Raw genomic sequence first — 22,034 nt, 5'->3', positions numbered from 1 at the left:
TTGAGATGTACTAGAAGGTGTGCAATTTGTGGTCGCAAAACATCAATTTTTCCATGTGTGATTCAAGAGTATTAAAACAATTAACGAATTCCTCATATCAACGTACAAATGCAATTCGAATGTAGTGATATATATATACTCACTAAATCTTGGACTATAAATAACCTCAAATTCTGGGGTTTCAGTGCTTGGTGTGAATAGTAGCAGAATATTTAACGAAAACAGTTCAATTGGCAAAGTTCGTGTATGCTCGTGTCTTTTCGGCTGTCTCAAGTAAGTGCTTCGTCAAGCCGTAGGTACGGCAAACAAGCTCTTGCTTGAGCATGCAGTCTTAATGAAGCTAGTCTTGTTCATGGACTAGTAAACATGGCAATTTAAATCGCTGCCTCGAGAAACCAAACGGTTTCAAGATGTTGCTCAAGATATGACTATGAATACCAGCCTGAGACCCTGATTTTAAGTAGTTTTGGGCCTGCCAGCTAGATAGCAGCTTTCATAATATATTTCTAACATAGCTACATTGGTTGTGAGAAGTAATGCATCAGCTATTATCAAGCAAACAAATGAGTGAAAATTAAAACACACTACTTTGGTAGCCAGAGTAGCCAGATATTCTTGGTATTTATTTCAAAGGAAAAAGAAATGCATACAGAATTTTTCAACAAATTTGTAACTAGGCATTAAAGAAATATTATTCTTTAATTTGCAATAATTAAAAAGTACATAATTTTCCATAAATACAAAGCTAGCGAAGCATTGTTTTCAGTGTTCGTTAGTTTCTTTCCGGCTCAAAAGCACATACCAAACTGTCTCCCTGGTTCAATTTGAATAACAAAAAAATTTATAATTGGGGAAATTTATTAACACAGGTTCATTTTTTAATTATTCTGATTATACACACACATACATACACACATGCATGCATGCACATGTACAAAGCTGTATGATTTTTTTAAACAACACATGAGATAATTTACAAAATAATATTGAACAATATGATACCAGAAAATTTACTGTTTCTACATATTTTTCCACATAATAAATTGTACCATAATTCTAAATTTTTCAACCCATAAAATTAAAATTTTTTTCTAACACCTATAAAATTCCATAACTTGTAAACTAATATACCTATTTCAATAATTTAAAATTAAATATGTGTGGTGATGGCTACAATGGTGTAGAAATGTAATATAAAAGATATTACAAGATTTTGACACAAGGAACGTATTTTTACAGATTTCCGATTTTGTATTGGTTCTAAACTATTGACAGGTACTGTAGTACATATTTTTTATGTTAAAAAAAGTGTAAAAAATCTGCAATTTGGTTTTCTCCATGTTTACTTATAATTTACTAGTGAAGAAAAAAGTGCTAGTACATGCATGGCATCAATGATACTTATAACTTTGTTGGTTCTCTCTTGTATGACAAACATTATACTATCTCTTTCTTCTCATTTTAACTATATGATTGAGATTATTTGTCAAAAGGTCACACGTATTGTGCTTCATAATAATAAATACCTGTGTTATGTATTGGGTTAGCATGCATGTTAACTCCCATTTTTTGAAGTATTATTTCAAGTGTACCGGTAGATCTCAACACTAAAACGGATGGAAAGAATTACTCAACCATGGCATGTTGTAGATTACCCACTCAGCATTTGCATAGAGTGATTTTAGAAAAACATCAAAACTGAGATCAGGATGGCCAGAACATCAAAAAATATTGAATGCTCACTTTACATAACCAATATATTCTTCTATCACCAAAACAAACATGTATTTGTAGCTATAAATTGTGTTTTTAATGCATCATACAGCTATTTAAATAATAGACGTCATTCACATACATATAATGTTACAATGGCTTTTTTTTCAGACTTGTTTAGCTATTCCTTAAAATGCACATTATTTAAAAAAAAAAATGCTAGCAAAGCAGACATACCTGAAATAGACACACATACAACACAATTATAGACCAAATTTATTTTAACCTTACAAATTCTATTTCATTATCACTGCAAACAATATAACTGACACACCAACTAAACTTTATTAATACCTACAAGCCTAGATATAACAAATACACTAATTTGTTAGTAGTATGTTTAATTTTAATAGTAATAAATATTTAAGCAATCAACTTCTAAAACTAAACTTGCTTTACCCTTTAAAAAAAAGTGTTAAAATTACACACATACACATACACAAAATATTCAAAATAACCATTCTGTTTGATTATTTTAAGTATTTGTTTCAAAACGAACCATATTTTTGTTTTAGAAACATCCACATTAGTTTGTTTCATTTCCAAAATTTATTTCTTGACTGTGATTTTTACATAATTATAATTAATTAGATAACATAACTTTTTTTTAAAAATTACATTTTTGTGGAATACATTCTGAAATTTTTTTTCAAGTAGTCTCGCTTATCTAACAAACTGTGTCAACAGAATGTTGGCTATGCAAAAATGTCAGATAATAGGGAGGTGTTAAGAAAAGACCTATTAAAAGTAAACTGAAGTTATAATATTACACATAAAAAACCTATTAATCAGGTTTTACAACAAAATAGAAAAAAATTAACTGAAAAATTAATTAGTCGCAGAAGTGTTGGGAGCAAAAAAAATATGAGTAACCTCACAAATGCAACTTGCAGATTTAGCATTTTTGCAGTAGAGCGTAGGATAATACTGAATGTCAGATAAGGTTGAATAAACGAGACTACTATACTCATTTAGCAAAAGCAAATATTTCTCATAAGTTTTAATATTATTATATATTTTACACTTATTTACGTATGCTAGAAAATTTCAAACAATTATATTATTCTATTATATTACTAAACTAGCTTAAGTTACGTTATGAACTTAAGAGGCCACTCTAGTGTTTCAGGGGCACTACGCAAACCGCGTTAACCTCATAAGATTCAATGCTATTTTCATTTTGCTCATAACTTATTAACTAATATAGATTTAGAAATGATGCTGGCTTGATATGTAAGACAACGATGCTCTTATCAAAGCCCCTTTCTTCAAAAACGTGCATAAATTATGATTTTATACTAATCTTTACTAATATGCATAAGTGTATTGTCTAGGTTTGAACCATAATTTATGCACGTTTTTGAAGAAAGGGGCTTTGATAAGAGCATCGTTGTCTTACATATGAAGCAAGCATCATTTCAAAATCTATATTAGTTAATAAGTTATAAGCAAAATGAAAATAGCATTGAATCTTATGAGGTTAACGCGGGTTGCGTAGTGCCCCTGAAACACTGGAGTGGCCTCTTAAGGGATAAATAAATAGCTTTTTGTTATATTAGTCACCTACACAAAGAACATAGGTGAATCTCTGCAGATAACGTCCTGGATGCGCCTACGTTTTTGCTCTTCCGGTAATTTGTCCAACTGTATTCTTTGGCCTTCTATGTAGACTCGAGCTCTATATGCTGCAAGATGAGCATAATATGTGGGTGTTGGATATGATACGGCACGGGTACATCTTGAGAACATGTGGCACAAATAATATGTGAGCTGTTCAACGTCATCTTCTGACATATTACTGTCGTCCCACAACCTACGATACTTTGTAGGTCGACTCGTTCCTTGAATGCTGGCATGACTCACAAGATAGAAATCCATTTCTGTCGGGTGTGTTATTTCCGTGTCGACAACAGTACCTGGAGGCACATTGTTATTTCTTCCATCAAAGTCTTCTGGTTTTAGTGGAAAGAAACGTGTATGATGCCTTTTCTGTACCACCAAAAAGGTAATTTGTGGCTGATAATCTGAACTCATGGATTGACAAGCACGCCGGATTGCTTGCAGTTCTTCATTCAGAACTTGGGCAAACTGTCCTTCACTAACACCATCACGGTAGAAGATTATTTTCTCTGGCTTATAACCTTTAGTCTGCTTGAAGAAAAACTTAAGGTGTTCCTTCATTATGTTTTCCAGGTCCCTTATAATCTCTTCACGAGGCCCTTGCAGTCTATATTGAATGTTGTAACAAAATGCTTTTGGATCATGACTTGCACAGACTGCAGCAACTGAAGGTATGTCATTTTGGTCCGGAGAAGGATGTGTAACATCTGCTCCTACTATCATTACTGGCCTCAACAAACATTGGGGTTTTGCGCTGGAATGTAGGGTATGATTGATACCATTCAGTTTGGAATTAACTTTTAGAAGAATGTTGCTGACAGTCGCAGGGTTCATTCGACCCATGGTACGGGCTTTAACACACTGAGTTAGAACACCTACCTGCAGCTCTGCTGTCTGTTTAACCTTGGCATAGAAATCACCTCTATCAGGAACCACCACTACCACCAGCTGGATACCTTTAACTTGCTGCAAATATTCTTCCAACTTACGCTGCAAATCCCGAGGGTGCCAATCAACAGAGCAAGGTGATCGAGATGGGCCAATTCTCATGCCCAAATTTTCACCTGTCCTTTTCATTTCAGTACAGAAACTTCTCAGCTGATCTTCTCTAATATAACGATTATTCAAATTAAGTATTATCCAGTCTGAAAGCACTGAACCGTTTAAGAAAGGCTTTGCTCGCCACACACCTTTCATTGGTCTCTCAACTTGTTTGTTGTATTCCAATTGTGGAGCATCCAATATTCTAGCTGGAATCTTTTCAAACTGATCACTAACAGAGAATCCAAATTCCTGAACTGTCCTGGATTTGTTGAATCCTGCTTTCCTCAATGCATCAATAATCTTAGATTTTCGTCTATCTGCACTGGTTGCAGCAACTTTTATCATGTTAGAAGTTTGATTTTCAGTCATTTTACGAACAATCACTTGACTTCTTACTGTGCAGAGTTCTACTGGTAAATATATAGGGTTTGGCCTATTTGGAGATCCCACATGAAGACATGGTAAATCTGGGTACTGCAAATTCAATCTCTTTTCCTGTCTGAAATACTCTAAAACAGTCATTTCCTGGCCATTTTCAAGTTTAAATTTCAACCTACGTGGTGAATCAACCACTTTGTTAACTCTGTAACATCTCTTTGTGTTTGGCTGATTAGGTAGTTCATAATCGACTTTGAGTGTTCTTAAGTACTTGTTTAGATCATCAATTTGATATGCGTTTAACCCCTGCTGGCTTCTAGGGTCACGAAATAAATCACTAATTAATTGTACAACACTCTGATGTTTGGGAAAACCTTTATGTGCTACATCAATGTTTACAAATGGTCGCCACCCTAAAATAGCACTTTGGTAAAACCCATACCATAACTCCAAGCCTTCTCCAAGGTCTATAAGTTGATCTGATGGTGGTGTGAAGAAAGACCGCCCAACCTGTACAAAACTCCTAGAAGATGCTGATGCTTCACGAAGAACAATATCAACTGCCTGAATCACCTCCATTGGAGTATCCTGAGAGTTACCTTGTTGCATGTAAGTTTTAAGCTGGTCTAAGTTAACCATGTTAGCAAAATTTATAGTTACTTTGTATTCTTTTGGATTTCTACTCTCTTCATCTTGTATAACGACATTTCCTGATATGTGTGTCTGAAAAGGTAAATATCCTGAGCTATACAGATTTTTCCTTCCATCAAAAGCAGGATATCTATCAGGGTAATTGTCTACACGAAACTGCTCCATCACGAATCGAATCAGCCTCTTTGGCTTGTCTGGATCTATTGCCACATCATAATGGATGATTCTATTGTTTCTGGCTTTACTGATATCCAGTGCAAGGTGATTGGTCTCTATTATGGTCTTTCTTCCCTTAGTACCTCCTCCACGAATATTGGTACGTGGTGGTACTTTTAAACTCAAAGCTCTTACACCTTTCGTTACTATTGTAGCATCAACTTTTGGTTGTGGTTGTCGTGCTGCAGGAACTGCAGGCTGAGAAGGTTGTTTTTGCTGTATTTGTGGCCCATGTTGCTGCCCCAGGCCATCTGCTGGTCCTTGCTGCTGCTGCTGCTGCCGCCCTCGGATACCTGGTGGTCCTTGTTGCTGCTGCCCTTGAATACCTGGTGGTCCTTGTTGCTGCTGCCCTTGAATACCTGGTGGTCCTTGTTGCTGCTGCCCTTGAATACCTGGTGGTCCTTGTTGCTGCTGCCCTTGAATACCTGGTGGTCCTTGTTGCTGCTGCCCTTGAATATCTGGTGGTCTTTGATGCTGCTGCCCTTGAATACCTGGTGGTCCTTGTCTCTGCTGTCCCCGTCCCCTCCCACCTGGTGGTCTTTGTTGCTGCTGCCCTTGAATACCTGGTGCTCCTTGTTTCTGCTGTCCCCATCCCCTCCCACCTGGTGGTCCTTGTTGCTGCTGCTCTTGGATACCTGGTGGAACTTGTCTCTTTTGACCCCATGCTGTTTGAGGTGGTTGTGCCTGACGTTCATGGCTACTAAGGGGGGTTTGTTGTACATCTGGTAACTGCAAACCTGGTGGTACTTGTTGCTGACGTGGAAGCTGGAAGCCTGGTGGCCCTCGCTGTTGTTGTGATGGTGGATGAAAGCCTGGTGGTTCCTGACGCAGTTGTCCCTCTACTGGAGTATGCAGCTGTTGCTGTTGGAATCCTTCAGGCTGTCTTGCAGTTGTTGGCTGTGATTCGTGTTGTACTATAGCTGGTTGTTGCAATTCACTTAATTGCTTAACATTTTTCTTTTGTTTTTTTCCTCCCGAAGTTTTTGGTTGGGTATCACCTGACGGTGGATGCTCTTCTGGCTTAGCTGCAGGTGGGGGCGTCGGCTGCGGCGGCTGCTGCTGCTGCTGCTGCTGCTGCTGCTGCTGCTGTTGTTGTTGTGTTGGTTCTTGGCTCGTACTAGATTTCTTCTTATTCTTTTTCCCCATTGCAAATCACTGGAAACAAAGTCCAAAAAAATTAGTAAAAAATAATGTAATAGTTGATGTACCAGTACTTCACAAACTATCCTTTCTATAAGATCTATAAAGAACCTATGTACCTATTTTACCTAGCTAATACTTCTATACCAAAATTTATCAATTAGTTGACAAAACGTAATGTTAAAAATCATTAGAGATTATTGTGTTTTGGTCTTAGTTTGGTTGCTACTGTGTTTAAACATCTGTGCCTTGCTCGTTTCCTGCTTTCCACCGAACATTTTAGTAACACTCTACTGTGATCATGCATCTTCTCAGCCAATGGAGTTGACGTCGACCGGGGTTACCCCCTCCCCTCCCTAAGCACGATGTGCCTCACGTCACGCCCGGCCCCTCCCCTTCCATTTTCTCCTGGTTTCGAACCTCCCGCCATCAGGAACCAGTTGTGTGTGTGCGTGTGTTGGTCCGCCTTGCAAGAGGCGCATTTATAGAGCCTGTGCCACACAACCCTAACATAATTACTATTTAAATAATTAATTGTCATTCTTTATCTTTTCTTTCACTGTTCCCTTCTGTGTTTATGTAAACAGGCTAGACATAAGGACTGAGCAGCGCCATGCAGGTTTCAGAACTACCCGACGCGGATAGACTATTTTTTGAACTTAAGTAGAAATTAGTGACGTTTTTATATAATGTTAATTCAGGGAAAATATGTTTAAATTTGTGTTAAGAGCTTTAAGGGCTTTGCTACTTAGTTCCTCCACAATATTGTCAGTTGCCTAAAAGTAAATCTGAAGCTTCCAGCGGACATGACACCTTGACCACAGCCAGTCTATCTCTATCGCCACCCGGAGCAGGACGCGATGTGTGATTACTTCCCATCCTCTGACATGTGGGGACACCTCTCGCCGCGATGACCTCTCCTAGGGAGGGGGCAGACCAACGCCACCTGGCATGACAGAGAGGGAACCCCGCCCAGGTGCCAGACATGCCCGAGGCCGGTTTACCACTGGCACAAGGACTGCCCAATACGGAACCAGCCCGGAAGAGCCCGCAACGAGCTGGCGGGAAACGGGCCACAGTAGACCACCAACCCACCCCCGCGCTGAATCCCAACCGCACCAGCTTGTCGATGCCAACTGGGCCCCTCTTGGGCCACGTGAACGCCGCCGAGGGATGCCTCATCCAGGTGCTAGTGATTGTAAACGGACGCGCTGTTAACGCCCTGATAGACACAGCAGCTAGACTCGTCGAGGCAGACCACTGCATGCCTCAGGAGGGCCGGTTCCCGCTGGCCACCATAGGCGACACCTGCGATAGGCAGGGCGTCGTGACACTGCAAGTCCGAGTCCGCGACCAGGACTCCATCACGACCACCCTGGTGGTCAAGGGGCTGAGGGATGATGTCATCCTCAGGCTGCAGTGGCCAAGCAAGCAGAATGCTCACATCGAGGTGCAGATGGGGTGTCTGCACGTCGGAACCCAGGGCAAGCGGATGCTCCACTGCGTCGGGCTTCCGACACCGTCACCACAAACTAAGAGGTCAGTCTCGACAAGTTCCGCCATGGTGTTACCCCCGAACACCATGGCGCGATGCAGAGTGGGCTCGACCAGCAGGTCGTGTGTTTGCCTCAGCTGATCCCTTGAAACGTTCGATGGTAGCGGAACACGCAATACCAAAATACCCCCACGAGCCCATATTCATACCTCCAGGCAGTTTCAGACACGCGGGAAGGCAAACAATTCTGACGCCAGTCCGGGACATGCTACATTGACGGGATCATAGAACCCCAGAAAGTCCCGATAACTTTCAGATTTTTCTCGCGGAGAAGAAAGACGGTAGTATACACTTCTGGTTATCTTCAAACCTATAAGCAAACTAAATGTGAATGCCCCACCCCCTCTGTTGAACATTGTCAACCCCGTCGCCAGTCTCGGAAACGCAAAAATTTTTACGTCTCTCGACCTAAGTCAGGTTACTGACAAGTACCCATCCGCCAGGAGGACAGACCGAAAACCGCTTTCACCATACCCGACGAGCGCCGGTTTCAATTCTGTGGAATGCCATTTGAATGCAAGATGCCCCGGCCACGTTTCTGAATATGATGACGCGAGTGTTGGGTGACTATTCAAGGGATTTCGCAGCTGCCAACCTGTTATAATGTTATAATTTGGTTACATACCTGGGAGGACTATTCCCACCATCTGGCATTGGTGCTACGGCGTCTCGCGACTCACGGACTAACTTGCAACAGTGAAAAGTGTCACATTGGCACCACTGAGTTGGATTTCCTGGGGCTGGTGGTGCACCCCGAACACGGAAGCAAATGCAACGTTTTCTTGGGCTGGCTAATTGGCTCCGCACATTTATTCTGGAGTTTTCCACTGTCGCTGCGCTTATGACGGAGCTACTATCCCCGAAAACACCGTTCAAGTGGTCGGGGACCGCGCAGGACGCTTTTCTGGAACTGAAAAGCCGCTTCCGGCAATGCCACATACTAGCCTGACTCGACCCAAACCGACCACTAATTGTACAGACAGAGCAAGCCAGGAGGGGATCGGCGCCATCCTGTTGCAGATTGGCGACGGGGGCGAGTCGCGGTGCTATAGGGTCAATGAACGTGAATGTTTAGGAGTAGTCTGGGCACTAAGGAGGTACCGACCGCATCTGGAGGGGCAGTGCTTTGTACTAAGGACGGACGGACGGACAGCCAGTGCCTGAAGTGGTTGGTAGTCATGCAGGGCCGCCGGTCCAAACTGACACGCTGGGCCATGTTACTGCAAGCGCTCGACTTTACCGTCAAACATGTCCCCAGTAAAAACGAGCTCGCCGACGAACTGTCCCGAAACCCCGACATGACAGCAGTAGCCCGGGACGACGCCGACTGGGACAAGCTCCTACCTCCCTCCAGCCAAACCCGGGACACAGACACTGAAGACGGGGACCCGCCCGCGGTACTACACAACATCAACGAAAAGACCCCCCCCGGCACCGAACTGGACGATCTGGACAAGTTCGTGCAAAAGACACATGGGGTTGAAGTAGGAACAAAAAAACTAATACAGAAGTGTGCTGTAGCAGAATGCGAAGGCTACCAAGTGGTTGACGGTCACTTACAAGCCCGCCCTGCCGGGAGACAACAAACACGGCGGACGTTCGCGCCCACACAGACATGCAAACAGATTTTCCAGTTGCTACATGTAAACAAACTTGTCGTCCATCCCGGCATGGATGAGACCACGCGGGTCATTAGGGAGTTGTTCTACTATCCAAGCATGGGCAGGTTTGTACGCAATGCCGTGCAGAATTGCCGGCACTGCCAGCGGTGCAAATTGCGACACCCGGACGGATGGGAGCATCAGGTGCCACACCTACTGGTCGAACCGTTCCACACGGTCGCGCTCGACCTGATGGGACCGTACCCGCGCTCACCCCAGGGAAAAATGTTATTGCTGGTCGTAACTGACTATTTTACGAGATGGATCATAGCGTACCCCTTGTCGTACTGTCGGGCGGGGATGATCGCGCGGGCCTTGGAGGCCGAGTTCTTTCCTCGGTGGGGGTATCCGCGGGTACTCTTGACGAATAATGCCAACCAGTTCTCAGGGCATAGGTGGACAGAACTTTACACAAAGTGGCAAGTGTTAACGCACACAACCCCGGTGTACCACCCCAGGGCAAACCCCGAGAGGCGGAACCAGGAACTCAAGGTACAACTCAGACTACGATTGAAAGACGATCACACCCAGTGGGACCAGCACCTCCCAGACATACACCGCCGAGTAAACATTGTCACCGGCGAAGCACTGGCCATGCTGGTACAGGGGCAGCGTAACCAGGCAAGCCACAAGGAAAACACCACGCCAACCACGACTCGACCGCCCGTGGATCTCACACCCGGCCAATTTGTTTACGCCCGGCTCCACCCTCTGTCCGCATGACAACACCACTTCTGTACTGGGCTGGCACCGTCCTGATCGTTAAAGTGCTAGGCACTACCGCAGTGGTGGTTCAGCTACCAATGAGACGGGCGACGAAATATCACTGAAATGCAGTTAGGCTGGCGGCCGAGGAAGGTGACTACCACCTGTCAGATGACAACCACGAATACGAACCCGAAACTCCAAGTAGCAGGAACCTGTCGGTCGGGGAGGGCCCAGCCATGTCAACTCCAAGGAAAAATGCTGACATAGAGCCAGGGGTTTCCGGAAACGGTGTAACGTTGCAAACCCCTGCCCTCCTAGCTAAATATTTTTCTTTTAAACTGTTTTCATGCATGTAAATATTTCTTAAAAAAGTCTCGCTAAGCATATTTTACAGTTTTTATGTATTTTAGGGTTGATATTTGTACGTGCTGTGTGTTTTAAGAATGTACTTTGTATTTTAACAGACATTTTCAATCATTACTATTTTTTATGTAATTGCTCACAAATAAGTAGTTGTACTGGATTTTTGCCTGTTTTGGCCTACTTTTTCAAGTTTTTCTCAATAAGTTTAATTTTGTCAAGTAATTTGTATTATGATTGTAGTTGCATAATGATTCTAGAACAAGGGACTGTGTCTGGGGTGATGTGTAGAAAGAGAGAGGCATAAGAGGCCTGTAAGTGCAAGTGAGATAGAAACAGTGATTCCCCAGTAAGAGAGAGACTAACGATATCTCGTCACTGCGTGGGAACTGGAGGTGAACTACTCTCCCACGGTGTTGGAGAGAGAACGAGAATGTAAAGTCCCTGGCTCTATGTATAGAAAACTGTTTTCAATGTATGTCGTGTATTCCTATTGGCTTATGATTTGTAGTGTGAATGAAGCGTGTGTGTAATTGGTCGGTGAGGTCATGTGACTGCCCTCCCTGCGTGAAGGACACAGTGCCATTTTCTCACCAGTCGTCTGTCCATTGCTGTACCAGGAGGGCGCGTTCGGTGGCTTCTCACAAAATATGTAGTAATTGTGGAATAAAAAACTTAACGTCGGTAGTTCGAGCAATGCCGTTTAATCATTTGTTGTTTTGAAACTTTTTGGACATTTTTTTTAAATTAGAAATTGCGGCTACCAACGTCGGCGTCTGGCTCATGGCGAAATTCATTTGTGCTGGGTGCGGCCAAGTTTGAGGCTGCACTGATTTTGTTTACTTACAGTAAAATGTTACTGAAGGACTTAATCTACGTTACTTTTCGTTAATTCTCATCGCCCGAGCTACGAGCAATTTTGACAGGCGGATGTACGAATGGAATGAGTGAGAAAAATATGGTAAGTGTTTTGATTCGTCTGTGCAGCATTCTATTTTGAAAAATAAAACAAAAACTACAATTGGCGCTTAACATCTTTTTATTTTTGTATACAACAAACCGTTATAGCGGAAATAGTGTCGCCTATCCAAGCGACAGCAGACGCATTCCAGCCGAGACAATTGGACACAGAACATGCGGACGATACAACGCCCTTCCGAGGTTTTTCGCAGGACGCAAGGACGGAGGGGACTAGGGCAGAGCTCAAACCCGTCCCCATAATCTGGGAACCGGAGGACGTGCCGTCATGCCCAGAGACAACCGACGAGGATGAACCTAGGCAGCCCCTTTACCTGTCACTGACAAACGCCACTTTTCGCGTGACCTTTGAAGAACCACCGGAACCCACCACAGATGACGCAGAAGCCGCATTGGGGGAGGGGGGGGGGAGAGAAATGAGGCACCCAACCCCGCTATAACTTAAGGCCACACTAGGCGGCACCCTGGCCCCGGTGTTGCGGGCTACAAGGGGCAAACCAGCAACAGCACGAGACAACCGAGGGCGGCGAGAACAAGGGTGTAGCAGTCACATCGGGCTCCTTCGGGGGGGGTAGGGATTGACATCGACCGGGGCTACGCCCTCCCTAAGCCCGATGTGCCTCAAGTCTCGCTCGGCCCCTCCCCTCCCATCTTCTCCTGGTTTCGAACCTCCTGCCATCAGGAGCCAGTTGTGTGTGTGCGTGTGTTGGTCTGCCTTGCAAGAGGCACATTTATAGAGCCTGTGCCACACAACCCTAACATAATTACTATTTAAATAATTAATTGTCATTCTTTATCTTTTCTTTTACTGTTCCCTTCTGTGTTTATGAAAACAGGCTAGACATAAGGACTGAGCAGCGCCATGCAGGTTTCAGAACTACCCGATGCAGATAGACTATTTTTTGAACTTAAGTAGAAATTAGTGACGTTTTTATGTACTGTTAATTCAGGGAAAATATGTTTAAATTTGTGTTGAGCTTTAAGGGCTTTGCTTCGCTACTTAGGTCCTCCACGTCATTGTCAGTTGCCTAACGGTAAATCCGAAGCTTCCTGCAGCCATGACACTTTGACCACAGCCAGTCCATCTCAATCGCCACCCGGAGCAGGACGCAGCGACGTGTGATTCCTTCCCATCCTCCAGCGTGTGGGGACACCTAGAAACCACTCTGGTTTCTTCTCGTGAGTTAAGGAGCATGCCCGCCGCTGAGAGCGGGTGGTTAGGCTAGATTTGAGAAGTATAGGGAATTGCGAGCCCCGTCGCGCTTGTCTACGTTATGGCCCTGAGAGGGGATAGCCGGGTCCACGTGCCCTTTAACCACGTGGTGGTGCCCATATTTAGTCTATGCTCACACACCGCATGACTCTATCAACCCCAGTGAGATAGCATTACTTTATAATGCATTTTATTTGAAAATGTAAGGAGATACTCATAATAACAATCAGCAGTTTCTGTTCTATATGATTCTTCAAGTTGTGACATGAACGGTGAGAAATAGTGGGTAGGTCTGTTATTGTTTCATGAGCCGACAAAGAGCTTCACAGTCAAGTTGAGACAGGCTCACTCTCAGTTCTCTTCTGTCTGTGTTAAATTGTTTTGAGTCTGCATATGTAGTTGGTATAAGTAGGATGCCAGTACATAATGTAAGTGTTTAAAAGTGAACAATCTTTTGTGTTGAAATAAGTTAAAATAGAAGTTCTATTAATTCCTTAAAAGTATTTTTATATTAGGTGAGTGTTCACAAAAATATTATTTTGTAAGTACGTACTACATGATAAACATTTACTGTAGCTCTTTGAAAGACACAATGAAAATACAATAACCTAGGCCTATATGATGTTAGTGAGATGGTATTTTTATAAAGTATAAAAAATTGTTTAAAACAGACAGTAGAAAGCAAAAACAAATTCATTAATTTACAATGTTTTAACCTGCTAAACAAAACTAATCACACAATTAGGGATAAAAAGAGACTGAAAAATGTCACATCTTGGATGCTAAGTTTATATCCTGAAATACCTAAAGAAGCCAAAATTTGTGATTTTTGTAGGAAAGAAAGTGGAAAATTCAAGGTAGACAATCTGGCCCCTCTGGCCTGTTTTTTTCTCCAATCTAAAGGAGGAATACAGTTCTCAGCCACATGATCCATCCTTTTCTTTGGATCCAAAAATTGTAACTGAACAATTTAATACTTCAACAGTTGAACTAGAAGTGTCTCCTATTAACGTTAATAAAATTCACTCTAAGCATTATTCTACAGAGAAAGTAAAAAAGATAAACTCTGCATTGAAGCATAAACTCTTTTTAGCAGCTGTAGATTCATCTACTGATGAGAATCTAGATGAGTCAGTTTTAAAAAACCTCAAAGAAAAGTTTTCTACATCAACAAATAAGAAGTTAATGATACGTGTCTCCCAGAGAAATGGGGCATTAGAAAAATAATGCTGGAATTTAATGCACCAAATTATATGGTGAGACAGGCAAAAAAAAAAAGAGGGGGAGGGGGTATTTTAGAAAGCCCTAACCCAAAGCATGAAAAGACTCTTTCAAAAGATATTTTCGATACCATTAAGTCATTTTATGAAAGAGATTATATAAGCAGAATAATGCCCGGTATTAAGAACTGTTTGAGTGTAGTCTATTCAAATGGAATTAAAACAAAAATGTCAAAACGACTAATATTCTGTAATCTGAAGGAAGCTTACATGTACTTGGAAAGATTCTCAGACACTACAATAGGTTTTTCAAAATTTGCCAAGCTGAAACCAAAACATTGCATACTGGCAGGCCAAAGTGGTACACATTCAGTTTGTGTATGCACCAGCCACCAGAACTTTAAGTTAATTATTGAAAATACAAAATTTGGAGCTTTGAAAACTAAATACTTACAAACACTGTTTGGCAAAAATTCTGTGTAATCCACCAAACATTAACTGCTATACAAGTGAATGTACAGAATGCCCCAGGTGTTTCCCCAATTCACAAAATCATTGAAGAGGCTTTTGAAAAAAATCTTATAGAAAATGTCACTTATCATCAGTGGGTGTCTGTTGATCGTTTCAGTCTCAAAACTTTACAAAAATCTAATGAGGATTTTATAAATATTTTATGTGACAAACTGACCATTTTACAAAAAGCATGATTTTAATGCAAAGCAGCAGTCATTATTCACAAAAAAGAAAATATTGTAGTAAACTAAGATTTCTCTGAAAACTATAATATTGTCGTTCAGGACGAAGCTCAAAGTTTCCACTGGGCAAGTGATTGTGTGACAATACACCCTTTTGTGATTTATTACAGAGAGAATAATAAACTTAAGAGTCAGTAATACCCCTGGAAGAAGAAGTTATGCAAGAGGTGATGTAACTTCCATAATAACAGAAAAACGAAGCTACCTGAAATTGTATAATTTTTTGTGTGTGTGCATGCATGTCCAATAAACGCTTCCATTTTGAAAAAAATATATATTTTTTAAATTGTGCTTTAAAAAAATTAATAAAGTTCCCTTAAATCAACAATGTTGAGTACAATAATTTTGCACTTCTGCAACTGGTAGATAAATTTTGCCAAACAAAGAGCAAAGTCAGTGAATTTTAAATAATGAATTACTTAACTGGAACTCTTAATTTTTTTTTGTTAAGTCATAATGATGGAAGGAGTAAAGTTCAACACCACCACTACTGTTATGCCGATGTTCGTGGGCTACTCTCCGTCCGCATTCCTGAGCGTTGGTCCGACAGGGTGGATGGGCGGGTGGGGGCGGGGGAAAGAGGAAGAGGGCACAGAGACAGGACAATAATAGCTGTCAGCTTTGAAGCGGAAGGCGGCTAGAGGTCTTTCCAGGTAGCAGTAAAGGGCGAAATCATTGGTGTTAGATGTGCCATTGTCTTGGTATACTTACAAGTTTTCAAGGTGTCGAACTAGCGTAAAGATACTTTCATCATAGTATGCAAAAATACCACTTGTAAGAAAAAGCATCACCCCTTTAGTTTCAGATCAGCGTGCTGACCACTTGACTCCGTGATGCGAAAGATTTTGTAAATTATAATTACTAGGCGGAGTTATAAAGCAAATTTGGGAAAGGGGTGAATTTGGGTAGAGGAGATTTATTAGATCATTAACAAATAATAATTAGCGGAGAAATGTACCACTTTTTATAATACAGTACCTGTACGCTTCATAATAAAAAATAATAATAAATAATAAAAAAACTAATTCCATTTTCATTTGCAATATTTTCCTCTTAAATGACTATTAGTACTTTTTTTACATGACTGTAAGTATTCTGAATTATTTATAAAATCATTAACAAATAATAATTAGCGGAGAAATGTACTTTTTATAATAATAAAAAATAAAAAAAAATTCCAATTTCATTTGCAATATTTTCCTCTTAAATGACTATTAGTACTTTGGTTTTGAAAAGACTGCGCATCACGAGATGGCAGAAGCTGCCAAGCTAGAAATACAAGAAGCCATCAAAAGAGGACATGTTGATGAAAATGGAATTCCACTATTGACGGTGGTTGTTGACGGTAGTTGGCCCAAACGTTCATATCGCACTAACTACAACTCTCTTTCAGGAATGGTAAGATATATCAAATTACATCCTTACATTCTCATTTCAGTATTTTAGTCTAGACTTCAGTGTATTTCAGACGCCGCCGCTAATTGGCGTGTTTTCTTGGAGATTTTCGCATACATTTTTCCCCCTTCATTTTGGAGCTGCTTTATTAACACCTCATTTCACCTATATGGGTTTTCAAGACCTTAGATATCAAAACATACCCAAACATCTTCACTCTAGAGTATTATGACAAAACTACGAAGTTCTTATTGAACCTATGTATTAGGCTCCTTTCACACGAGGCGACTGATCGCGGCGACTGAGCGTGGCGATCAGTCGCCTTTGCTGGCGACTGTGCCGTTAGCGCAGGCAACTGGTTGCGGCGATCACCGAGTCAAATAGATTTCAGTTCGTCATGGCGTATAGGGACGAAGAGGTTCTGCTGCTCCTCTTGCTTCTCAAGAAGAGAAAGCGCAGATCAAGAAGAAGCATGCATGTGCATCCTATATTAAGGTCGAGAATAGAGCGGGGACTTTTTTACAGTTTATTTGACGAGCTGTTGTCAGATGGAAAGAATTTTTTAATTACTTTCGTATGTCAAGAAATTCGTTTGACGAATTACTGTACTACATAGAATCCGATGTGCAAGGAATTGATACAGTTATGAGAAAAAGTATTCCTGCTAAAGAAAAACTTGCTCTTACTTTAAGGTAAGTAGTATGTGTAATCAAAGCAATATGTTTAATACATGGCATAAACATATCAGTATATTATTACTCATATTTTTATTTAAGGTGATTAAAAATAATAAAAAATAACTTTTAATGTTTCTGTAATGTGTTTATTATTAATTTTGAAGGGCCTACCAACCACATGAAACATTGTTCTCGTGATAAAGAAATAAGTTTTTAGTTTGTAGCAGTCACTAAATGTTCTGAATAAAGCACACGGCATAAGGCAATGTATAGCAAGTTACAGTATGCTTAAGGTTGTTTACTTGTGACTACAGTGAATAAAATTACCATAAAGGAAATGTTACAGTTGTGGAAAACAAATAGAAATTGAGACCACGCAACGAAAATGGGAAAGAGAGTAACTATTCAAAGCATATCACATCACTATACTGGCTGCCCACTGATTCTGTTGGTGAACATAATACACGTGATGTTGTAGATGCAGGAGATGAAACATTGTAAACATAATCCCTCTGCGGTGCACAATTTATCACTGATGAATTACTTGGCAGACCGACTGGAGAACATGATGGACCATGATTGATTTGTGGAACAGATTGAAATGGGATGCCTACAGTACTGGTATTATTATACTGAAATTGTTGTGGCATCTGTCGCACTTGTTGAGCATTTGCAATAGCCAAAATTAAGTCAGATTTAAGTTTGAGCTTTCTTTCATCGGGAACTTTACGCATTTCCGAAACAAGAGATAGTAAAAACAAGCGATCATCTTTTTCATCCGAAGCTGTACTTTCCATACATATTTTTTTTTAGTACACTAATAAGCTCATCATTTTCTTTGATCAGTCTCTTCCGTGATGTTTTTTGGATATTTACTGGGTTTTCTTCTTGTTGTGTTGAAATATCATCGTCTACTTCTGTTTCAACACTAAGATCTTCGCTAGAGACACAGTCCATACTGCTTGTTGTTTTCTTCGTCACAGTTTCTAAAAAACGCAATGTTTCAAAATATACATACTGCTTTCGGCCACTAGCCCCAGAACCACTTTTTTCTGTCTTCTTTTTCAGAAGTTCTCTAGCATAGCATGTCCGGATACTTTTCCACTTCTTCTGTATAGCAGCAGCTGTAACATACCGTTTACAAATTTGTTAGGACACATTCTTATTAGATTGTGTACATTTTAAATTTATTATATTTTGTTACAGGTACTTGGGTGCAGGTTCAACAATGACAGACCTTCACTTCCAATATAGGCTAGGAATCTCTACAATTTCTACCATCGTCCGTCAAGTTTGCAAGGCAATCTGGATTCGACTGAAGCCGACATGTTTCCGTGAACTGACAGAAGAACTATGGTTGCAAACAGCAGCACAATTTTACGAAAGGACGAATTTTCCACATTGTATGGCAGCACTGGATGGGAAACACGTTCGCATAATCAAACCTGCCCATAGTGGTTCTTTATATTACAATTACAAAAACTACTTCTCAATACTCCTTCTTGCTTTGTGTGATGCATCATATAAGTTCTTATTTATAGACGTAGGTGCATACGGAAAATCATCAGACTCCACAGAGTTTAAAGAAAGCATATTTTTCAAGAAACTTCAGAACCAACAGCTCAACATACCGGTGCCACAAGAATCATATGCAGGATTTGATGGACCTATGCCCTTTGTCTTTGTTGCTGATGTAGGTTTTGTACTTTCTAATAATATTTTACGGCCTTATTCAGGTAAATTTTTAAGTGTAAAAAAACGTATATACAACTACACTCTCTCCCGAGCACGCAGATATATCGAATGCACATTTGGCATTCTCGTAAACAAGTGGCGTATTTATCATAGGCCATTAAATGTTGACTTAACCCTAGCAGAAGACATAGTCAGCGTGTGCTGTTTACTACACAACTTTGCAAAAGAAAGGGACGGGATTCGCTTTGAGGATACTTTAACAGTTGAAGGGCTCCTTGATATGGAACCCGCTGGACGACCAACACCAAGACTTGCAAGCAATGTTAGAGACATGTTTGCCAAGTACTTCATAAGTGCAGAAGGTTCCGTCCCTTGGCAAATGGAACGTATTTAAGAACCATTGCAGAAAAAGTTCGTCCTGAAATATAATTTATTATTGTTGAAAAATATTTGCTGTCGGTAGAGAAATAGTTCCGTATCACAACAACATTGCAAGTCAACAACGCTAGCACAAATTTCTCGAATATTAAAAGAACCATTAAACGTAAAACAAAATTTAAAACTATTGTAAACTATTTTCAAGAGGCTTTTATAAGTGTGGACAAGTGTTTTGTCAAGAACAAAAAAAATATTTTCAGCCGCTACTTTATTACGGAAGTACTTTTAGTGTAGTCACTGCCTCATACATTTACAAAGCGTATTATGTATCACTATATCTATAAACCATTACCGTAATTAAACTAATATAAAGTTTTATCTTACCTATTTCATTTTTCTCTGGATATGGTTTTACATCGAAATCACCGAAGAATTTCGTTATTACTTTGTGCCATGCATTTCCTTTTTCAAGTTTATTTCCGTATTCTTCAAGTGTACTGTTCCAAATAGCCTCGTTGTTCTGTACTTCATAAATGAGGTCTTCAGTGTTTACTCTTTCTTCTATTAATTTAGTAATAGAACGGTTCATATCAACACGGTGTGCCATGGTTCGGTCACTTCACAACTATGGGAACGGCAGACGCCACTCGCCAGTCGCGCCGACCAGTCGCCTCGTGTGAAAACGTGTATCTGATTACATGTTTCATATCCAGTTGCGGCAACTGTAGTTGCGGCGATCAGTTGCGATAGTGAGCAACTGCAAGCGACTGTCGCCTGCTCGAGCGACTGCAGTCGCCTCGTGTGAACGTTATCATACAAAACAATGCTCCACTAAAAGTTGCGGAGATCAGTCGCCGCGATCAGTCGCCTCGTGTGAAAGGAGCCTTAAAGTTATGATAAAGCTATATGTAGTATGGTTGTTGCGGTACCAACTGTAGACATATTTTTCTGCAAAGTTCATTGTTGAAACTTTACATCTAATAAAAACATAAAGTAAGTAATTGGATACCGGTGTGAAATGCACACTGAGAGAAAGGTTTCATTAAGCGTACTAAATATGTGTTTGTATATGATGAAACGAATACATACATTGTTGCTCTAATAAAATATTTAATCGAGCACTAAAATTACCAACTCAATGCTCAGCACTCATATACTCTTGCCTCAGACTACATGTTAAAATGTTTATGGTCTCGTATCAATGAAATATAATATGCAAATAATATGTTTTGTTTCAGTATTCTTATGCATTTGATATTTTTATTTAAAAAATATATTCATATTAAAGTTTCCGGCAATTCTTTCACATATATCTATAAATATTCACATAAGAGTTATATCATGCATTTTATGATTTTCTTATGTACTTAACAGTCTACAAGTATACTTATGGTTTCATTTTTGAAGATACTTTGATTACCATTCGAGATAACATTATGTTTCATAAATCCTAATTATTATTATCAAGTACAGGGCATTCTGCTAAAAATAAACCTAACTATTTTTCTTCGTTTGATTTTTCAGGCAGCTTTCGTGGGTTTTTACATCAAAAAAGTAATATTTATAGGTGTCAAAAATAATTATTGCTCATTCTGTCACCGTGCAGAGGTGCGCAGTGAAAGTCAGAGTGGACTTTTTGTACATGATGATATTCCGTTCCTAGGAGCCACACCCGACGGATTACTGGACAACAGTTCAGGAATAGTAGAAGTGAAGTGTCCGTATGGTATAATGTCTGCGCACCCTACCGATGCCATAATGGTGGGAAAATTTAAAGCTGTGAAATTTTTGGAAGGAAATTACAGTATGAACAAATAACATAACTATTACTATCAAGTTCAAGGACAACTTCAGATCACAGTCGCGGCCGTGTGTCAGTCGCGGCCGTGTGTCCCAAGAGGACGGACGTGTTTAGTGCGAGCTCCACGGTATTGTTGCTTCTAGCTCGTATTACGCAATTAGGTTACTGGCAATTCATGCTCAACGTTAGTTTGTGCGATGATTCGCTAGATTTCCGGGGTTTTTCATGTAAAAATGAACTGATATGTTGTGTTTGCAACACCAATAGAAAAGGTAAATATAATCCTTTCATCAATTGTGCGGGCTGCACTTCAGTTAAATGTCATGAAAAATGTGCTGAACGAGCAGGGACTCTTAATATAAATAACGGTTTAAAGACGTTTTTATGCTCTCAATGCCAAACTACTAATACTGTTCAAACCATGAATCCAAGTTCCACTGCTGGATCGCTTTCTGCTTTATTTTCTAATAAAGATAAAGGATCGAAACAGAAGTCAGCCGCCGCAAAGGGCACTGACCTAAATTTATCTTTCAAGATGTGTGTAACTGCTTGTGAGATAGGCGTTCAGACTGATGAATCTTTGAATTATGTCATTCCTGGAACGGAATCTTTACTAGAAAAAATATGCGCCAAGGTGGATGTACTCTCAGTACAAATGGAAGAATTGAGAAATGAAAATTGTATTTTAAAAACATTATTGAATGACACAAGAAGTGAATTATCGCAGCTCACTAATGCTCCGGTAACGCAGCAGAAACATGACATTAATCCTGTTAATGCATCTCCAGGCAAGGCGACCTACAGCTGTGTTACACA

At 40.5% G+C, this 22,034-nt stretch overlaps 1 protein-coding gene across 2 annotated transcripts in view; it reads right to left on the bottom strand.

Moving 5' to 3' along the window:
- Positions 1 to 588: 588 nt before the first annotated feature.
- The window catches only part of LOC134530760 (protein argonaute-2-like), a 65,434-nt gene continuing 43,988 nt past the window's right edge, over positions 589 to 22,034 (bottom strand). The window contains exons 2-3 of one of the 2 annotated variants that reach the window (XM_063365907.1): positions 18,221 to 18,468; positions 589 to 6,837 (exon numbers count right to left, since the gene is read on the bottom strand). In XM_063365907.1, coding sequence (XP_063221977.1) covers positions 3,337 to 6,828 — 3,492 coding nt within the window. In that variant the 5' untranslated portion in view covers positions 6,829 to 6,837; positions 18,221 to 18,468 and the 3' untranslated portion in view covers positions 589 to 3,336. The remainder of the gene's footprint in view (positions 6,838 to 18,220; positions 18,469 to 22,034) is intronic. The other variant, XM_063365908.1, reaches the window with a different exon arrangement.

The sequence above is a fragment of the Bacillus rossius genome, chromosome 3 (genome assembly GCF_032445375.1).
Source record: "Bacillus rossius redtenbacheri isolate Brsri chromosome 3, Brsri_v3, whole genome shotgun sequence".
Lineage (NCBI taxonomy): Eukaryota > Metazoa > Arthropoda > Insecta > Phasmatodea > Bacillidae > Bacillus > Bacillus rossius.
The sequence above is the reverse complement of the archived record's forward strand: the minus strand, read 5'-3'. Positions and strand labels throughout refer to the sequence as shown.